Here is a 20,524-nt window from a genome sequence, read left to right on the forward strand (position 1 = left end):
ATCTGCAATAACATTTCTTACAGTTTAAACTGATTGTTACAGTTTGCATAGGGTCACAGACATGAATTCCATTTCAAGTTTTTTAGTAAGAGTTCATCCTACCTGGGGACAATGGAGGAGAGAGGGGGTGGGAGCAAGAGACGGTGTCAGGGACAAAACAAATGGAAAAGAAAGCCAGAGTGCGAGTGGGAAATAACTCTTATTCTCCAACCTCATCAGGATACACCCTGAAGATGTACAGGCAGAGTCTGCAATGCAGTAAATTACAATGAAGGAAATACATATTATGACTGATGGTTTCATTTTATTGGTTATTTTAATAATTAAAAGCTTTTATTATAATGGTACTTTGTAACAAATAAGCATTAGGATTTTTCAGGATAAAAGCCAAAACCTGCTTAGGTTCTTTTTAATCTCTATCATAGCAAGTACAATTGGAAAGTAGATTTTTTCAAACGGAATTATGAAATTGAGAAAATTGGTAATGTTCTATAAGTGTGCTTTCATAATCTCCACTAAGACAATAACATGTAAAAACATTAGCTCTTCTAGCTCCATTATTACCTTAGTTAACAGACTTCAGAAAAGAAACTTGAAAAATGAAGTGTCTTACCTTGTGGAGATGTTCGAGGGCAAGCACAATCTCTCCAACATAAATCTGCACCTCATGCTCTGTGAAACGCTCTCTTTGAGAAAGATGAGTAAAAAGTTCACCACCATTTATATAATCTAAAAATGAAATACATTTTTCTTTCTTAAACATGCATTCATAAATGAAAAGCAGTGTTTCCTTTTAATCACTTTGGATTCACCATAAGGCACTGATTTTAATATATTGCTATATACAATTTAGCATATAGTATCATGTAGATAGATTTCTAGATTCAGATAGCAATACAGTTTCGCAAAATAATGATTACCTTAAATATAATCAAATGAGTTTGCAAAGAGTATTGCCATTAAAACTATTACTAAAATCTGCATATATTTAAATGTATTTTCTCAAATACAGCATATCAGAAACCTCTGCCATCACCATATAATGCATACTTAACCTACTCTGGAGTACCAAAACATCAGCCACCGCAATAACCAAAACCAAAACAAAACACAAAGTCCCATCCTTTCATTTGTAATAATTGCCAGTCACCTGTAAACAGATTCCCTATTTTCCAGAATTGTCTACATGCACTTCCAAAAATCTATATTAGGTAATAGATACCCTTTTATTTAGCCCAACAGTATAAGTATTACAACTTGGTCAAATCAAAGATTCTGAAAGTAGAAGATGACCATTTCCCTGTCAATTTTCTCCATTTATCCCAAGGGGGATAATGAAATAGGTGACCAAAAGGCTACATTAAGACATAAATAGGGGAGCTGGTTAATTTTTTAAAAAACCAAAATAGTTATGTTGATACATGGCTCTAATGAGATATTTCTTCATAAATGCAGAACTTATTTATCATTCATTATTTTAGGTAACAACTCTACAGATTAATGTTAGAAACTGCTCAAAATCCTATAGAATAAACTTTTTACCAAATAAGTGTTGCAAAAAAGCTTTAAATTGTAGTTTCATCAGAAACCACTGAGCCGGGCGCAGTGGCTCACGCCTGTAATCTCAGCACTTTGGGAGGCCGAGGCGGACGGATCCCGAGGTCAGGAGATCGAGACCATCCTGGCTGACATGGTGAAACCCCATCTCTACTAAAAATACAAAAATTAATCGGGCATGCTGGCGGTTGCCTGTAGTCCCAGATACTCGGGAGGCTGAGGCAGGAGAATGGCGTGAACCTGGGAGGCGGAGGTTGCAGTGAGCGGAGATCGCGCCACTGCACTCCAGCCTGGGCGAAAGAGTGAGACTCTGTTTCAAAAAAAAAAAAAAAAAAAAAAAAACCCCAAAAAACACAACAACAAAATAAACCACTGATACATTAACACACAGTATTTGTGTGTGAGAAACCACTGACAACTAGAAAAGTCACAAATGCAATTTAAAGCTTTTTCTCCTGAAAAATTTGAAAAGCATATATCCCAAGTATATTCACTTGTTGAGTTTACCACAATTTGATAAAAGAATGAAATTGTTCATGAACTCACAAATTTTTCTTTTACTTTGTCCATTTAACTTTAAATTCCAAAAAGCAGATACAACAGAATTAAAGAACTCTAATAGCTAGTTGTTTTGCAATGCATTTTACAAACCACACGACAGCAAAAAGCATTTCCCTTCTCAGGCTTCTGTATTTTGCCAAGGAGTTTTAATTATACCTGAACACAAAGCTAATTATTAAAAAGGTGTAAAGGAACACAGGATTCCTGCAAACTAATAATGAATTTTTTCCTACCTTAGTTATTTACTTAAAAACTCAATACTCATGTTTATGCATAAATGCTTTCCATAGTTAGTCAGGACACAGAAAGAAGCACGCATATATCAACTGACAAACTCCTACAGAGCCTTGAATGTCCAATTCAATCATCTCATCTTCTATGGCCACTCCAGCAGAGCTGATTACTTTCTTCTATGTTACCATTGTACTTATTTAAGACTTCCAGCACTGCAGTTATCTTGCTATACTGCAATTGTTTATTTGCATACTTACTTTCTCTGCTAAAGTAAGGATTAATATATTCATTACTATTTACTGATCATAATGCCTGCATGCAGTAAGCACAAAATAGATATTTATGGTATTAACAATTGAACACAAATTCTTAATACTGGAATATATTATAAACAGGGTCTCTGAACAAAACCACTCTGAAACTTAAGAGGCCAGTCTACTATTTAAAAAATCTAATGTACTCCTGTTTCAAATGCAACATGGCATAGTCAAAAGAAACAGGGCTTTGTAACTGATGGACCTGAACTAGACAATGGCTCCACAGCTGTCCTTCCTTAAGCAAATTAAGTCTCTCTGAGCTTCAGTTCTTTATCTATAAAGCAGGAATAATAACTACTTATGAATTATTGTTACTTGGGACAAAGTGCTTTATTTTCCATTTACTGGGAGATTGTGAAAAAGTAACTATAAATCTAAGGAGACATACCAAAAATATCAAGTGACCTACTTCCTACTTTTGGGATGGATTGACTTGACAGCCCAAGGTAAAGACTTGACATCATAAAATAAGTTATTTAATTTTGAGGGGGCAGTTATGGGTTGTATACTTCGTAAGTTGTACAGCAAACTCTATGAACTTGGGAACGCATGGGTGATGCAGTGGTGAGCGTAGCTGCCTTGAATCCACGAACATGGGGGATGGCTTTCCATTTATTTAGGTCTTCTTTCATTCTTTCAGCAATGTTTTGTAGTTTTCAAAGTATACATTTTTGTACTTCTTTTGTTAAATTTATTCCCAAATGTTTTATTCCTGTTGATCCTAAAGTAAATGGTTTTAACTTCATTTTCAGACTGTTTATTCTAAATGTATAGAAATATATTTGATTTTTGTATGTTGATCTTACATACTGCAATTCTGCTGAACTTATATATTAATTCGAGTAGTTTCTGAGTAGATTCCTTAGGACTTTCTATTTATAAGATGTCATCTTTAGATAAGAATTTTTCTTCTTCCTTTCCAATCTGAAGGCCTTTTGTTCCTTTTCTTGCCTACAATGTTGAATAAAGTGGGAAAGTGGATATTCTGCCCATGTTCCTGATATTAGGGGGAAAGCATTCAGTCTTTAACCATTAAGCATTATGTTGGCTGTTGGTTTTTCCATAAATGCCTTTATCAGGTTAAGAAGTTCACATCCATTCCTACTTTGTTGAGCGTTATCATGAAGCAGTTGAATTTTGGCAAATACTGTTTTTCTACATCAATTGGGAGAATCATATGCTTTGTGTTCTTTATTCTGCTGATACGATATATTAAATTGATTGACTTTTGGTTGGTAAACCAATCTTGCACTACTGTGATAGATTCCACTTGGCCATGGCATATAATTATCTTTATTTGTTACTGGATTTGGTTTGATAGAATGTTGTTGAGAATTTTGGATTTATATTCATAAGAGATAATGATCTGGGCCTGCCATGGTGTCTCATGCCTGTAATCCCAGCACTTTGGGAGGCTGAGGCAGGCGGATCACTTGACGTCAGGGGTTTGAGACTAGCCTGGCCAACATGGTGAAACCCTGTCTCTACTAAAAATACAAAATTAGCCAGGCGTGGTGGTGCACACTTGTAATCCCAGCTACTTGGGAGGCTGAGGCAGGAAAATTGCTTGAACCGGGAGGCAGAGGTTGCAGTTGGCCAAGACCACTCCACTGCACTCCAGCCTGGGCCACAGAGAGAGACTCAGTCTCAAAAAAAAAAAAAAAAGAGAGAGAGAGAGATAATGGTCTGTAGTTGATACACCATACTTTCAATATAAACTTGTAGGAAGGCTGGGTGTGGTGGCTCACACCTGTAATCCCAGCACTTTGCAAGGCTGAGGCGGGCGGGTCACAAGGTCAGGAGATCGAGACCATCCTGGCTAACACGGTGAAACCCCATCTCTACTAAAAATACAAAACAAAATTAGCCAGGCATGGTGGCGGGTGCCTGTAGTCCCAGCTACTCGGGAGGCTGAGGCAGGAGAATGGTGTGAACCTGGGAGGCAGAGCTTGCAGTGAGCCACTGCACTCCAGCCTGGGCGACAGAGTGAGACTCCATCTCAACAACAAAAAAACAAAAAACCTGTAGGAAAACCATGTCCTAAAAATTTTGAGGGCCCATCTAAAACTTTAATTTGGGAAGACTGTGTTAACTTACATGCAGTAGTATTGAAAAATGACTCATGTGGTTTAATAATAGACTGGGCACCAAAGGGCTGTTCAAAAAACAATTGCTCCTCTGGCAGAAGGGAATGTCTGGAGGCTACTTATTTTATTTCTTACTGGGAGGACAAGGATCATCATCCTATTTTGCATAGAAGGGTCCGCTTGTTCTTTCCCTTAAAATGGGAAGATAAGTGTCCCTCTCCCTCTCCCTCTCCCCACGGTCTCCCTCTCCCCACCGTCTCCCTCTCCCTCTCTTTCCACTGTCTCCCTCTGATGCCGAGCCGAAGCTGGACTGTACTGCTGCCATCTCGGCTCACTGCAACCTCCCTGCCTGATTCTCCTGCCTCAGCCTGCCTAGTGCCTGCGATTAGGGCGCGCACCGCCACGCCTGACTGGTTTTCGTACTTTTTTGGTGGAGACGGGGTTTCGCTGTGTTGGCCGGGCTGGTCTCCAGCTCCTAACCACGAGTGATCCGCCAGCCTCGGCCTCCCGAGGTGCCAGGATTGCAGACGGATTCTGGTTCACTCAGTGCTCGATGGTGCCCAGGCTGGAGTGCAGTGGCATGATCGCGGCTCCCTACAACCTCCACCTCCCAGCCGCCTGCCTTGGCCTCCCAAAGTGCCGAGATTGCAGCCTCTGCCCGGCCGCCACCCCGTCTGGGAAGTGAGGAGCGTCTCTGCCTGGCCGCCCATCGTCTGGGACGTGAGGAGCGCCTCTGCCTGGCTGCCCAGTCTGGAAAGTGAGGAGCGTCTCTTCCCGGCCGCCATCCCATCTAGGAAGTGAGGAGTGTCTCTGCCCGGCCGCCCATTGTCTGAGATGTGGGGAGCACCTCTGCCCCGCCGCCCCGTCTGGGATGTGAGGAGTGCCTCTGCCCGGCCGCCCCGTCTGGGATGTGGGGAGCGCCTCTGCCCCGCCGCCCCGTCTGGGATGTGAGGAGCGCCTCTGCCCGGCCGCGACCCCATCTGGGAGGTGAGGAGCGTCTCTGCCCGGCCGCCCCATCTGAGAAGTGAGGAGACCCTCCGCCTGGCAACCGCCCCGTCTGAGAAGTGAGGAGCCCCTCCGCCCAGCAGCCACCCCGTCTGGGAAGTGAGGAGTGTCTCCGCCAGGCAGCCACCCCATCCGGGAGAGAGGTGGGGGTCAGCCCCCACCAGGCCAGCCGCCCCGTCCGGGAGGGAGGTGGGGGGGTCAGCCCCCGGCCGGCCAGCCGCCCCGTCTGGGAGGGAGGTGGGGGGGTCAGCACCCTGCCCGGCCAGCCGCCCCGTCTGGGAGGTGAGGGGCGCCTCTGCCCGGCCACCCCTACTGGGAAGTGAGGAGCCCCTCTGCCAGGCCAGCCGCCCCGTCTGGGAGGGAGGTGGGGGGGTGAGCCCCCCGCCCGGCCAGCCGCCCCGTCTGGGAGGTGAGGGGCGCCTCTGCCCGGCCACCCCTACTGGGAAGTGAGGAGCCCCTCTGCCCGGACACCACCCCGTCTGGGAGGTGTACCCAACAGCTCATTGAGAATGGGCCGGGATGACAATGGCGGTTTTGTGGAATAGAAAGGGGGGAAAGGTGGGGAAAAGATTGAGAAATCGGATGGTTGCCGTGTCTGTGTAGAAAGAAGTAGACATGGGAGACTTTGAAAAAAAAAAAAAAAAGGGAAGATAAGGGCATTACCCCCAGAGGCCTTGTATGATATTCCCCATTCTGAGCCCAGAACACCCAGACCTTTGGAAATTGGCTATTGCCATGTCTGGACTGCGAGTATGGGAAGGGGAAACTTTTCTGTCTGTTGTCCCCACTACCACCCCTTGCATCCATGATTCTGACCACCAAGATAAATCCCCTTTGAACCCTTTTCCTCTTTTTGATGCCGATACCCCTTTATGGGACTTCAATTGGCATTATGATAATTATTCTCAACCCAGGTATGCCCCTCTACCTCTTTGGCATCCCCAGGCACCTTGGATTGCTTCTTTACGGCAGAGAACATCAGGCACTGCCACCGCTGCTCCTCTCCCTCAGTATCAACGTACATTCAAACATTATGCTTTGTTTACCTCCAACCTGACTCTTCCTATATAGAGTTGTGTTAAGCTATTAGTGGGAAATATCAAAATTTGGACAAACAATCAAACTGTCCAATGAATTACCTGTCATTTATACACTTGTGTTAACTCCCGTTTTGACTCCAGGAAAAATACAATGTTGGCTCGAGTTCAAGAAGGAATCTGGATATCGGTTAACTTTACCCAGACCTTGGGAATCTTCCCCCTCAGTACATTTAATTAATGAAGTGTTACAACGAATTCTCAAAAGATCTAAAAGATTTGTTTTCACTTTAATCACTGTGATCATGGGCCTAATTACAGTCATTACACTGGCCACCACTGCCAGAATGGCATTACATCAATCTATTCAAACGGCTCATTTTACTAATGATTGGCAAGCCAATTCCACCCAAATGTGGAATTCTCAACAACGCATTGATCAAAAATTGGCTAATCAAATTAATGATTTAAGACAGTCTGTTATTTGGCTTGGGGATCGGCTAATGAGTCTCGAACATCGCATGCAAATGCAGTGCGACTGGAATACTTCTGATTTCTGTATCACACCATATTCCTACAACAAGACTGATCATTAATGGAAAATGGTCAAAGGACACCTTCTGGGTAGGGAAGATAATTTATCCTTGGACATAACTAAATTAAAGAAACAAATTTTTGAAGCCTCTCAAGCTCATTTATCCATTGTGCCTGGAGCTGAGGCGTTAGATCAGGTGGCACAAAGTCTTTCTGGACTAAACCCCATGACTTGGATTAAGTCTACTGGGAGCTCCACTGTAGTAAATTTTGGAATTATGTTTCTCTGTTTAATCAGCTTGTTTTTAGGGTGACGGACCAGTCAAAGAATCCTGCGTCAAAACCAAGAAAACGAACAAGCCTTCAGCACCATGGCACATTTATATAAAAAGAAAGGGAGAGATGTTGCGGGAAGTCAGGGACCCCAAAGGGAGGGACCAGCTGGAGCCGTGGCAGAGGAACATAAATTGTGAAGATTTCACTTTAACATGGACATATATCAGTTCCCAAATAATACTTTTATAATTTCTTACACCTGTCTTTACTTCAGTCTCTGAACATAAATTGTGAAGATTTCATGGACATTTATCAGTTCCCAAATAATACTCTTATAATTTCTTACGCCTGTCTTAATCTCTTAATCCTGTTATCTTTGTAAGATGAGGATGTACATCACCTCAGGACCACTATGATATTTGTATTAACTGTACAAATTGATTGTAAAACGTGTGTTTGAACAATATGAAATCAGTGCACCTTGAAAAAGAACAGAATAACAGTGATTTTCAAGGAACAAGGGAAGGTAACTATAAGGTCTGACTGCCCGCAGGGTCGGGCAAAATAGAGCCATATTTTTCTTCTTGCAGAGAGCCTACAAATGGACGTGCAAGTAGGGATGATATCGCTAAATTCTTTTCCTAGCAAGAAATATTAGTAATTAATACCCTGGGGAAGGAATGCATTCCTGGGGTGAGGTCTATAAATGGCCGCTCTGGGAGTGTCTGTCTTATGCGGTTGAGATAAGGACTGAAATACTCCCTGGTCTCCTGCAGTACCCTCAGGCATACTAGGATTGGGAAACTCCACCCTGGTAAATTTGTGGTCAGACCAGTTCTCTGCTCTCAAACCCTGTTTTCTTTTGTTTAAGATGTTTACCAAGACAATACATGCAGAGCTGAACATAGACCCTTATCAGTAGTTCTGAGTTTGCCCTTGTCCTGTTTCCTCAAAAGCATGTGATCTTTGTTCTCCTTTTTGCCCTTTGAAGCATGTGATCTTTGTGACCTACTCCCTTTTCTTACACCCCCTCCCCTTTTGAAATCCTTAAAACTTGCTGGCTTTAAGGCTCAGGTGGGCATCATGGTCCTACCGATATGTGATGTCACCCCCAGAGGCCCAGCTGTAAAATTCCTCTCTTTGTACTCTTTCTCTTTATTTCTCAGCCAGTCAACACTTATGGAAAATAGAAAGAACCTACGTTGAAATATTGGGAACAGGTTCCCCTGTTATTCTTGTGATGTTTTTATCTGGAGTTGGTATTGGCATAATACTGGCCTCATAAGATAAGTTAGTGTTTCTTTCTCTTCTGTGTTTTGGAAGAGTTTGTGAAGAACTGGTAATTCTTCTTTAAATGTTTGGTAACATTTACTAGTGAAGCCATCTGGGGCTGGGCCCTTCTTTGTGTGTAGTTTTGTTTGTTTTTTGTTTCATTTTGTTTTGTTTGAGAGAAAGTCTCCCTCTGTCACCCAGACTGGAGTGCAGTGGCATGATCTCAGCTCCCTGAAACCTCCGCCTCCTGGGTTCAAGTGATTCTCCTGCCTCAGCATCCCAGGTAGCTGGGCTTACAGGCGCCCATCACCACGCCCAGTTAATTTCTGTATTTTTAGTAGCGAGGAGGTTTCACCATGTTAGCCAGGCTGGTCTTGAACTCCTGACCTCAAGTGATCTAGCTGCCTCAGCCTCCCCAAGTGCTGGGATTGCAGGCGTGAGCCACCGCACCAGGCCTGTAGGTAGTGGTGGTGGTAGTGGTAACAGTAGCAATAGTTCAATTTCTTTACTTGTCTATTCAGAAGTTGTATTTCTTGAGTAAGTTCTAGTAGTTTGTGTCTTTCTTGGAATGTCTTTATTTCATATAAGTTATCCAACATGAAATAACATAAATAACAAAACTGTATGTTGGTATACAGTTGTTCATGATGATCCTTTCTAACTCTGTAAGGTTAATAGTAATGTCTTTTCTTTCATTCTTGATTTTACCAATTTGAGTCTTCTTTTTTCCTGGTCAGTCTACCCAAGGTTCGTCAATTTGTTGATCATCTCAAAAGAATAAACTTTTGGTTTCATTGATTTTCTCTCGTTTTCATATTCCATATTTGACTAATTTCTCATCTTTGTTATGTCCCTCCTTTCTGGTTGCTTTCGGTTTAATTTGCTCTCCTTTTTATGTATCTTAAGGTGGAAGACTGGGTTACTGATTTCAAATGTTTCTTGCTTTTTTAATTTCAGCGATTACAACTATAAATTTCCCACTAAGCACTGCTTTAGCTTCATTCTGTAAGTTTTAGTATGTAGTGTCTTCATTGTCTGTTATCGAAAAAATTTTCTTTTTTTAAACCTCGAGACAAGGTCTCACTCTGACACCCAGGCTGCAGTGCAGTGGTGTGATCATAGCTTACTGCAGCTTCTAACTTCTGAGCTCAAGAGATTTTCCTGAGTAGCTAGGATTACAGGTGTGTGCCACCATGCCTGGCTAAAATTATTTTTTTGTGGAGACAGGGTCTCACTTTGTTGCCCAGGCTGTCAAAAAGTATTTTTTGATTTCTCTTATTTCATCTTTGACACATTGGATATTTAGGAGTACATTGTTTCATATGGTTGTGAATATCCCAAATTTCTCTTTGTTATTGATTTTTCTCATTCCATTGTGGAGAGGAAACATAATTTTTATGATTTTAATGTTTTAAAATTAATTAAATTCTTTAAAAATGGGCTGGCATATGATCTACCCTAGAGAATGTTGCATCTGTATATGTATCCTGCAATTACTATTTAGAGTTCTATAGATGTCTATTATGTTTAGGTGGTTTATTGTGTTGTTCGGGTCTTCTGTTTCCTTGCTGAATCTTTTTGCATTATTGAGAATGGGATATTATTGCTGAATTGTCTATTTCTTCCTCCATTTCTTTCAGTTTTTGCTTTATGTATTTTGGATCTATGTTGTTAGGTACATCCACGTTAGGCTCTATGTTGTTAGGCCCTTGATCTCTGTGGGTTCTGCATCCACAGATTCAACCAACCATGGGTCAAAAATATTCAGAAATGTAACAATACAACAACAGAAAATAATGCAAAGAAAAAAACCGTTTAACAACTATTTATATACCATTTACATTGTATTAAGTATCAGAAGTAATACAGAGATGACAAAGTATACAGGGGGATGCATATAAGTTACATGCAAATACTATCCCATTTAATATAACAAACTTGAACATCTGAAGTTTTTTTTTATCCGTAGGGTGTCCTGGAACCAATTCCCTGCAGATAATGAGGGATAATGACATATATTTACAATTGTAATATCTTCATGGATTGGCCTTTTTTTTCTCATTAGGAAGTGTCCTTTTAAATCTCTACTAGCATTTAAAAATATCTGTTTTGTCTGATATTAGCATAATCACTCCAGCTTTCTTGTGGTTGCTGTTTCCATAGTTTATCTTTTTAATCGTTTTTCCCTTTAATCTATTTGTATCTTTGATAGTGTATCTCTTGTAAACAGCACATAGTGAGATCTCCCCCAGTCTGACCATCTCTGCCTTTTGATTAAAATGTTTAATCCATTCACATTTGTTGTTATTAACATATCTGCAATTTTACTTTTTTGTTTTCTATATATCTCATATCTTTTTTGTTCCTCTAGTCTAGTCTTTCTTTACTCTTTTTTTGTTAACTGAATATTTTCTAGTGTAACATTTTAATTCCTTTAATACTTTCTCGCTTTACTTTTTTTTTTTTTACTTATTTTCTTAGTGGTTGCTCTGCAACTTGCCATACATTATTAACTTATCATAACAGCTTTGGGTTTATACCAACTTCTGGTTATATATAGAAACATTAATTCTATATATCTATATTCTCTTCCCCTTTTGTGCTATTATTGTAATATACAGTACAACTACATATGTTGAAAACCTAATAATACATTACTATAACTTTACATAATTTTGTCTTTCAAAGAAGCTGAGACAAGATAGAAGGGGAAATACATACTTGTAGTTTGTTATATTAGCCTTCCTACTTACCATTTTTCTGTTTTCTTTTTTCCCAGTGAATTCGAGTTATAATCTGATTCCAACCCCCTACTTCCATCCCCAACCCTGGTGTTTTGTTTCAGTGTTTTTTGTTTTGTTTTGTTTTGTTTTGTTTTGTTGAGACAGAGTCTCACTCTGTCACCCACACTGAAGTACAGTGGCACAAACTCAGCTCACTGCAACCTCCGCCTCCTGGGTTCAAGCGATTCTTGTGCCTCAGCCTTCTCAGTAGCAGGAATCACAGGTGTGCACCACCATGCCTGGGTAATTTTTGTATTTTTAGTAGAGACAGGGTTTCGCCATGTTGGCCAGGCTGCTCTCAAACTGCTGGCCTCTAGTGATCTGCCTCCCATGGCCTCCCAAAGTGCTGGGATTACCGTCATGAGCCACTGCACCCAGCCTGTTTTTATAGTTATTTTTTCTTTATTTAATAACTTGGCTTGACTATTTAAGTAAAGTATTTTATCTGCAGTGTGAAGCCTCCAATGTTGCTCCTCAGAGAGCAGAGCCTTGGGCATTCGAACAACGGTTCTAGCAGGGCTCTCTTTGCACTTTCTTTCCCTGATCTGTTAGGCTGTCTGCCTCTTGCTGGTATTACACCCAGCTGTTAGGACCCACTAATTGCTGGCTGGTCGCTCTATTGTTTTCGATAATGCTCTGGAGCATAAATTACTCCATGGTCTAGTCCAACAAATTCAGGCCCATTTGCAGGAGTAGCTTTTGAGGACAGTGTTTAAAGTTTGTTCTGACCCCAGGAGGACCCTTCTTAGTTGTCCACATACGACAGAGTTAAGCTTGTTGCTCTAATGGAGCTACTGGCTTCCTCTTCAACTGCTTACCACCAAAATTTCCTTTGTTTTTTTTTTTCCTTTTTCCAAAAGCACCCTTAGTTTTAGGTCAGGTGTGGTGACTCATGCATGAAATCTCAGCACTTGGAAAGGCCGAGGTAGAAGGATAGCTTGAGGCCAGGAGTTTGAAACAAACCCAGGCAACACAGCCAGACCTCATCCCTAGAAAAAACATAAAAATAAAAAATAAAAATAGCCAGGCATGTAGTTCTAGTTACTCAGGAGGCTGAGCCAGGAGGATCGCTTGAGCCCAGGAGGTCAAGGCTGCAGTGAACCATGACTGTGCTACTGCACTCCAGCCTGGGCAACAGAGCGAAATCCTGTCTCAAGATAATAATAATAATAATGAATAAAGAATTAGATGGGGCTATTTGAGTTCCTTTATATTTGCATAGGAATTTTACAGTCAGTTTGCCAATCTCTACAAAAAAGTCTGCTTGGATTTTTATTTGGACAATTTTGCATCCATAGTTCAACTTAGGAGAACTGACATTTTTAAAATATTGCGTTTTCCAACCCATAAATATGGTGTATCTCCAATAATCAGTTTTCTTTCATTTCTCTTAGCAACACATTATAATCTACAGAATAAGACTCCTACTTCTGGACTACATTTTGATCTCTGATTTTGCATATCCTTAGAAAGGAATATTTTTATCTTTAGAAAGGAAGACTGATGCAGTAGTTAAGCACATCTTTGGTGTCAGAAAGTCCAAAAATCTTAGCTATACCTTTTATCAACTGTGTGACTTTGAGCAAGATGTTTAATCTCTCTGAATCTAAATCTGTGTTTTAAAAGAATATATCTTCCTAAGGTTTGTTCATTTTATTCAACAGATATCTGAGCTCTTATTATGTATCAGCCACTCTTCTAGGCACTGCACACACAGCATTGAACAAAACAGACAAAAATCTCCAACCTAGTGAAGCTTGCATTCCAGTGAGGATCCTAGTGAAGCTTGCATTCCATTCAGGAAAAAAAAATAAGTAAATTAGATATTATTAATGAGTTGGAAGGTCATGATTACTATGGAAAAAGCAGCATAGATACAAAGGTCTAGGGTAGAGATGAGGACTGTGTTTAAATAAGGATGGTCAGTATAGGCCTCAGCGAGGTGACTTTTGAGCAATGACTTTAAAAGGGCAAGAACATGAGCTGAGCACATATTTGAGGAAAGACTGTTCCAAGCAGAAGTAACATCCAGTACAAAGATCCTGAGGCAGTGCAGGCCTGGTGTATTTGAAGGTCATAAAGGAGATCAAGTGGCTAGAACAGAGTGAATGAGGGAAAAGCAGTAGGAGAGTCGAGGTCACAGAAGTAACTGAATTAGGGGGGTGGGGCAGATTGTACAGGGCTTATGGACCTTTACTGGAGCTGTTGTGTACATCATCTACTGCACAACATATTGTCATCTGTGTGAACAGTTGCCCTTGTGGCTGTGCAGCGCAGAGGCCCTGGCCATCATCTTTTACTGTGAATGAAATGGGAAGACTCTGCAGAGTTCTGAGTAGGATAGTAGTGTGATATGACTTTCATTTTAATAGGAGCAATGACTCTGGCTACTGTATTGAGAATAGAAGGGGTAGAAGTAGGGAGATCACTCGCAATAATAAATAAGGTAATAAGGCAAGAGATGACTGGCTAGGAGGAAGGTGACAACAGTAGTAGTGATAAGGACTCAGCATAACTGAGCAACTAAAGAGATGGAGTGGGTGTTACCTGAGATGAGCAAGGATGGGGGAAGAACAGGTTTGGAAGGGGCTATCCAGAGTTCATTTTGGATATGAAGAATGAAGAGTACCTGACTAATAGTACAAGCTAAATAAATGGTAGTCATCACCACCACCATCTTGTGGCCAGTTGTAGAGCATTAAGAGTAGCTTCCATGAACCATGGTGAAAGCGCTTCGTGCTAATTCCTTGAAATTATGTAAACTGTTTGGGTATATGTAGGCCTACATGCATTCTTCTGAGAAGAGAGAATCCACAGCTTTTGTGAGATTTGCCAAGGAGTTGTTAGCCAAAAATTTAAGGAACATCACCTTAAAGACAGCATTATAAATTTGAATGGAAAGGTTCTTATCAAGTTTATTTACAAACAAACCAGCAAGTACTGACAGCACATGGGAAACCTCTGAGAACAGGTGCCATAGCTCTGCCCTGAGAGCCCACACCACCAACTTGATCACGCCCAGCATGCCCACCAGTGCCACACTCCCTCTCAGCGTTTGGATTAGTTCTCCCTGAATTTTACCCCTGCTTGGCATAACTATCCTAGAGATTCTTTGTATTCACATTTGGACCAGTGGGGTTCAGAGCTTAAGAAAAGTGAGACGGAGCAAGGGATTTTCATTTCAACAAGAGCTCTGACTACCGAGAATGTGCTAAAACTGCATCTCTGATGTCTTTACGCCTCTTTGTTTATCAAGAGATCTATCAACTCTGTTAGGATAGGGCTCGGGTATGCCCCTGAAAGTAAAAACAACTTAGCCAGGCAGCGAAACAACAAATAAGACAAAATATGTAAAAGACTATCAGGGATATCGTTAAATTTGAGTTGAATTTTCAAATTGTTATTCTCTCAAAAGGAATGTGGCGGATTCTGGGCTAGAGTTAGCAGTGGCATCAAAGTGGTCAGTGATATCGTGACCACCCAGATCCTCACTGACATCTGAAAGGAGGAGTCTTCTCAGCTTTATAGCCTAAGGAAAACCTCCAGAGCTTTTAGATCCCCAGCCCCTTTTCAACTGGGCATAAATTACATTTCCTCATATAAAATACATATTAAATAGCTCAGGTAGAATAAAGCATTTGAAAACTGTCTACTGCTAGAATTTACGGTCCAATCTACCTGGTGGACTCTTGATCCATGCCAGCTTATCTACCCTGAATAACTTTTCTGCCAAAATTATGATCCATTAGATTTCTGAAAATTCCTTCTCAAGTCTCTGTCATTTCTCCCACAAAAAATTGTAAGCTTGAGCATTCTTGAATTTTTAAAGCCAATATTGTTTTTCTTCCCTTTATTATAAGAAAACTATCAGAAGATAGCATGAGATTGCTCAATTTTTATTGATACTCCTTCAGCTTTTTGCCTCTGTGGACACACAATGAAAATGGGCTAAGTGGTACTGTTCATATACACTCCTGGCTACTGACGTTTGTACGGAAGTAGCGTAATAACCAGATAGGCAGGGGAAGTGGAAAAGGGCTCCCGACAGACAAGAATCCGGATGTAAAACAATGACTTGGGTGGCCCTCCTTAAAAGTTTGTATCTGAACACAGCCCACTGCTTCTGAGACCAAAGAATAACAATAGCAACTATAGATTTTAGGCACTTCTTTCATGCCTGTTCTAGTTAGATATGATGAATCTCATCCCAATAAATAATGCTATGAAGTAGGTACTATTAAAATAATCACATAATCCCCAGAGAAAATAGGAATCTCCAGAGAAAAGTAAAACTGAGAGTGGTTAAGTCAATTTTCCAGAGTTGTACATCTTATGAAGGGGGAGAGTAAGGATGATGAACATGTCTGACTCTGAAGACAGTGGGTTTAGACGTTGTCTTAGAGCTGCTCTTTTCCCCTTTCCAACTTGGCTTTCCCGCTGCTTTTGAGGAGCAGCCTCATCTGGCAGTCGGACTTGATAATTTTTGTCAGAAATATTGCCTTAAGATCAACTATTCTTTGGAAGACAGCTTCCAAGTATTTAAATGACTTAGAACCAATAATTCTATATATCTTATATAATTTTGCAGTCTTACATGCTTTTTCCAGTTAAATTTTGGAGGGCTCATCTGAATGTCACGGTAATCAAAAGTAGACATTCTATGTCTACTGAGATTTTTTTTTAATGGCTACAGTAAACGATCAGTTTAAATCTTTTTTTAGACTGCCAAGCTAAAATTATCGCTCATAGATTTTATGCCACAGAACTTAAGGACAGCAATTTACATCTTGTAGTAGTGAACCCTGGGCTGTTTTCTCGAAAAAAGTACTGTACCTTGAAAGGAGGAATATCTACAACCTTGCAAAAAGTTCCTTAATTTTTCCTAAGAGGTTATCATTTTAAACCACTTGGCTGTTAAGGCAGAGGATCTGAATTTGGCAACATAGAAGAGCTACATTCATGGTTCTTGCCAGAGATTAGAACCTCAAAGTATCTGCAGACCAAATATCATTAAATGTTGAGTTGTTAGAAATAATACGTATAAAGGACAATGCATATGATCAATACATCTCTCTTGATACACTATATTATGACTTTGGACCAAGAGCAGCAGAAAGCTATAAACACAGATTACACTGTTTTGGAAAAATTATACTCTCCCCTTGTGTTCCACAGGCTTACATTATGAAGCCTGAAGAGTGGCATGAAACTTCTTATTATTGTTAGTCTAGGAAGTACATAGCGGCTCCTAAATGAAGCCCTATTAAAGAATTTTTTCCTAAGGTTTTTTTACAAAAAACTTATCTTGGCACAGTTTTGTTTTTGAGACAGGGTCTCACTCTCTTGCCCAGGCTGGAGTGCAGTGGCACTATCATGGCTTACTGCAGCCTTGACTTCCTGGGCTCAAATGATCCTCCTGCCTCAGCCTCCCAAGTAGCTGGGACTATAGGTGCAAAATTTTGTACTTTTAGTAGAGATGGGGTTTCGCCATGTTAGCCTGGCTGGTCTCGAACTCCTGACTTCAGGTGATCTGCCCTCCTTGACCTCCCAAAGTGCTGGGATTGCAGGAGTGAGCCACCATGCCCGGCCTAGATTTTTTTTTTTTTTTTTTTGAGATAGGGTCTCGCTCTGTTGCCCAGGCTGGAGTGCAGTATGAACCCTGGGCAGTTTTCTCGAAAAAAGTACTGTACCTTTAATGTAGTACAAAATTTTGGCACGATTCCAAAATTGTAAGAACAATACAAAGAATCCCTATATGCTCATTATGAAAATTAACTAATTGTTTACATTTTGTTTCATTTGCTTTAGCATTCTTTCTGTTTTCATATATGTGCATATTTTTCCTGAACCAGTTGAGAATACGTTGGAGATATCGTGCTCCTCTACTCCTAAACATTTCAGTGTACATTTCCTAAGAATAAGGACATTCCTGCATATAACCACAGTATAATTGTAAATATCAGAGCCATTAACCACGATAAAAATACCATTTCCTAATCTGCACTCCCTATTCAAATTTGGCCATTTACCCCAATAATGCTCTTTGTGGCTACTTTCTTCTAGTTCAATTTCTAGTTCAATTTCATACAACGCATTAGAAATCACATCTCTTTAGTCTGGAATCCATGGTCTTTCTTGGTATCTTTGAAGAGGATAGACCTGATATTTTGTGGACTAACTCTGAATCTGGGTTTTATCTTTTGTTTTCTCATGATGCAGGTTATGCATTCTTGGAAGGAATAGCAATAAAATGATGTTACCCTCACTACGACATCTCAGGAAGCACGGATGTTAGTTTACCCAACATTGGTGTTAACTTTGATAACATCATTAATGTGGAGTCACTAAAGTGGAGTTTGCCACGTTTCTCCACTATGAAGTTACTATGTTTCCCTTTATAATTAACTGGTAAATTGTAGGGAGAGGAATTGAGGCTATGTAAAAATCTCCTCCTCCTCATGTCACCCACTCATTTTAGCATCAAGTGATGATTTTCCAACTCCATCATTCCTCTATGTTAGTTGGCATTCTCCCATAAGGAAGAGCTTTCCCTTCGCCCCCAATTTATTGCACTTTCTTACTTTCTAGCATAACAAGATGTTCTAGTTTCATCTTGTACTTTTCAAGGCTTTATTTTAATATCACCACCACTCATGGATCACTATCTGCCAGGGGCGATACGACACACTTTACATAGATCATTCCATTTAAGCCAATCAACTCCAGGTAAATGGGATAGCAGAGTATCAGAGAGATTAGGCGACTTGCCTAGGATCCTGCAGCTAGGATATATTGAAACCCAGAAAGCCAGAGTTGAGCCAAGTTAGTACTTAAGTGAAATAGAGAAAAATACATGTTCACCGAGGAGTAGATTATTTGGCTTGGCAGGGGAACAGGTATCAGAGCACAGTAGTGGGAGACTGGGAGGGAAAGACAAGCTGAGGCTGGGGTCAGATTGTTTTGAGAGCCTTACAATGGACTTTAGAATATATCCTCTTCAAGTAAATGGAAGTCACTGAGAGACGTCAAGCAGTGGAGTGACCCAATCATGGCTGTGTCGTAGGAAGACTGATCAAATATTAATGTAAAAAATGGACTGGAAAGGATTGAAAGGGGTCAAAAAATAGACATTAGCACTATTTCTAATTTTCTGATAATAAAAAAAATGCTGCTTCTCCTGATAAAACAAAGAAGGCAACACATGTGGCTAAGCTGTGTATAGCAATCAAGTCCCATGGCTCCTCCACATACCGGCTATGTAGCCTTGGGCACCTTTTTTTATTCCCTGAGCCTCAGATACCTCATCTATAAAACAAAGATGATAATCTATTTCTTCAAGGGTTGCTTTCAAAGACTGAAAAAAATATATATAAAAAAATGCCAAGAGTAGTGTCTGATAACAAATAAGTACTACAAAACATAAATATTTACAATAAAAATATTTGCCACCTTCATCTAAAATGCTTTTTGACTGTGAGCACAGAAGTGTAGGATTTTCTGGCCTACAGACAACCTTAGTTTGTACTGACATTCTCATTCTAATAATAGTGCCACAAGAAACAACCTTGTACATATTTTTTATCTACTTAGGCAGGCATAAATTGGTAGGATGGATTCCTAAAATTTGATTGCTGAGGCTGCATGTGGTGGCTCACACCTGTAATCACAGCACTTTGGGAGACTGAGATGGGAGGATCACTTGAGCCCAGGAGTTCACAACCAGCCTGGGCAACATAGTGAGGCTCTGACTCTGCAAAATACAAAAAAAATTAGCCAGGAGTGGTGGTGTGCACCTATAGTCCCAGCTACTTGGGAGGCTGAGGCAGGAAGATCATTTGAGCCCAGGAAGTCAAGGCTACAGTGGGCCATGATAGTGCCACTGCACTCCAGCCTTGGCAAGAGAGTGAGACCCTGTCTCAAAAAAAAAAAACCCCAAAAAACTGCAACAAACAAACAAACAAACTTGGATTGGCAAGTCACAACAAACGTACATATTAAATTTTGATAACTGTTGCCAATTTTTGGTAAGTACCTCCAAAAAAAGGCTGAAGCCATTTATATCACCCACCAACAGTGAGTAAATACCTCTTAAAAAGTTCTCGTATCGGCTGGGCGCTGTGGCTCACGCCTGTAATCCCAGCACTTTGTAAGGCGGGCAGATCACGAGGTCAGGTCGAGACCAGCCTGGCCAACATGGTGAAACCCAGTCTCTACTACAAATACAAAAATCAGCTGGGCGTGGTGACGGGCGCCTGTAATCCCAGGTACTTGGGAGGCTGAGGCTTGAACCTGGGAGGTGGAGATTGCAGTGAGCCGAGATCGCACCATGGCACTACAGCCTGGGCGACAGAGCGAGACTCTGTCTCAACAAAACAAAAGTTCTCATATCAAATACCTTAAATTTTTGCCAATCTGACATGCATTTCCAAGACACAGAGGATTTTAAGGTGCAAAAGAAAGGAGAAAGGAAGAAGACTTGAGAGCTTGCAGCAACTGGACCTGATCATCTCAGACAGAGAGGAAGACAGTAATGGGATTGTGGATTTGAGAAGTAATGAGGCTGGAAAAGTTCACATGCAGTTCACGAGAGAGGGGTAAAATGCTCACTAACCTGTGAAGCTCTGCTGAGACTGACAGCATGGGTTTCATGCCAGACCCAGGTGACACATTTTGTTGACACACGAGGAAAGCTTAGCAATCTAGTATTGGGAAGACAAGTTCAGAGAGTAATCAAAGTGACTGCAATGTCAGGCAAGGAGGAAGGTGAAGAGGGCAAGCAATGCCAGTGTGCCAGCCAAGGCAGATTCCAGGTTAGTAAGGGTGCAGATGGAACCCAAAGGAAGTAGGAGAATAGGAAAGAC

At 40.9% G+C, this 20,524-nt stretch overlaps 1 protein-coding gene across 3 annotated transcripts in view; it reads right to left on the minus strand.

The window, feature by feature from the left end:
- The window catches only part of RPS6KA5 (ribosomal protein S6 kinase A5), a 206,662-nt gene that overhangs the window by 90,196 nt on the left and 95,942 nt on the right, over positions 1 to 20,524 (minus strand). For all 3 annotated transcript variants that reach the window (XM_019009810.4, XM_019009809.4, XM_055361218.2), the window contains exon 4: positions 614 to 729. In XM_019009810.4, the coding sequence (XP_018865355.2) occupies positions 614 to 729 (116 nt within the window). The remainder of the gene's footprint in view (positions 1 to 613; positions 730 to 20,524) is intronic.

The sequence above is a fragment of the Gorilla gorilla genome, chromosome 15, assembly GCF_029281585.2.
Source record: "Gorilla gorilla gorilla isolate KB3781 chromosome 15, NHGRI_mGorGor1-v2.1_pri, whole genome shotgun sequence".
In the NCBI taxonomy this organism is placed as follows: domain Eukaryota; kingdom Metazoa; phylum Chordata; class Mammalia; order Primates; family Hominidae; genus Gorilla; species Gorilla gorilla.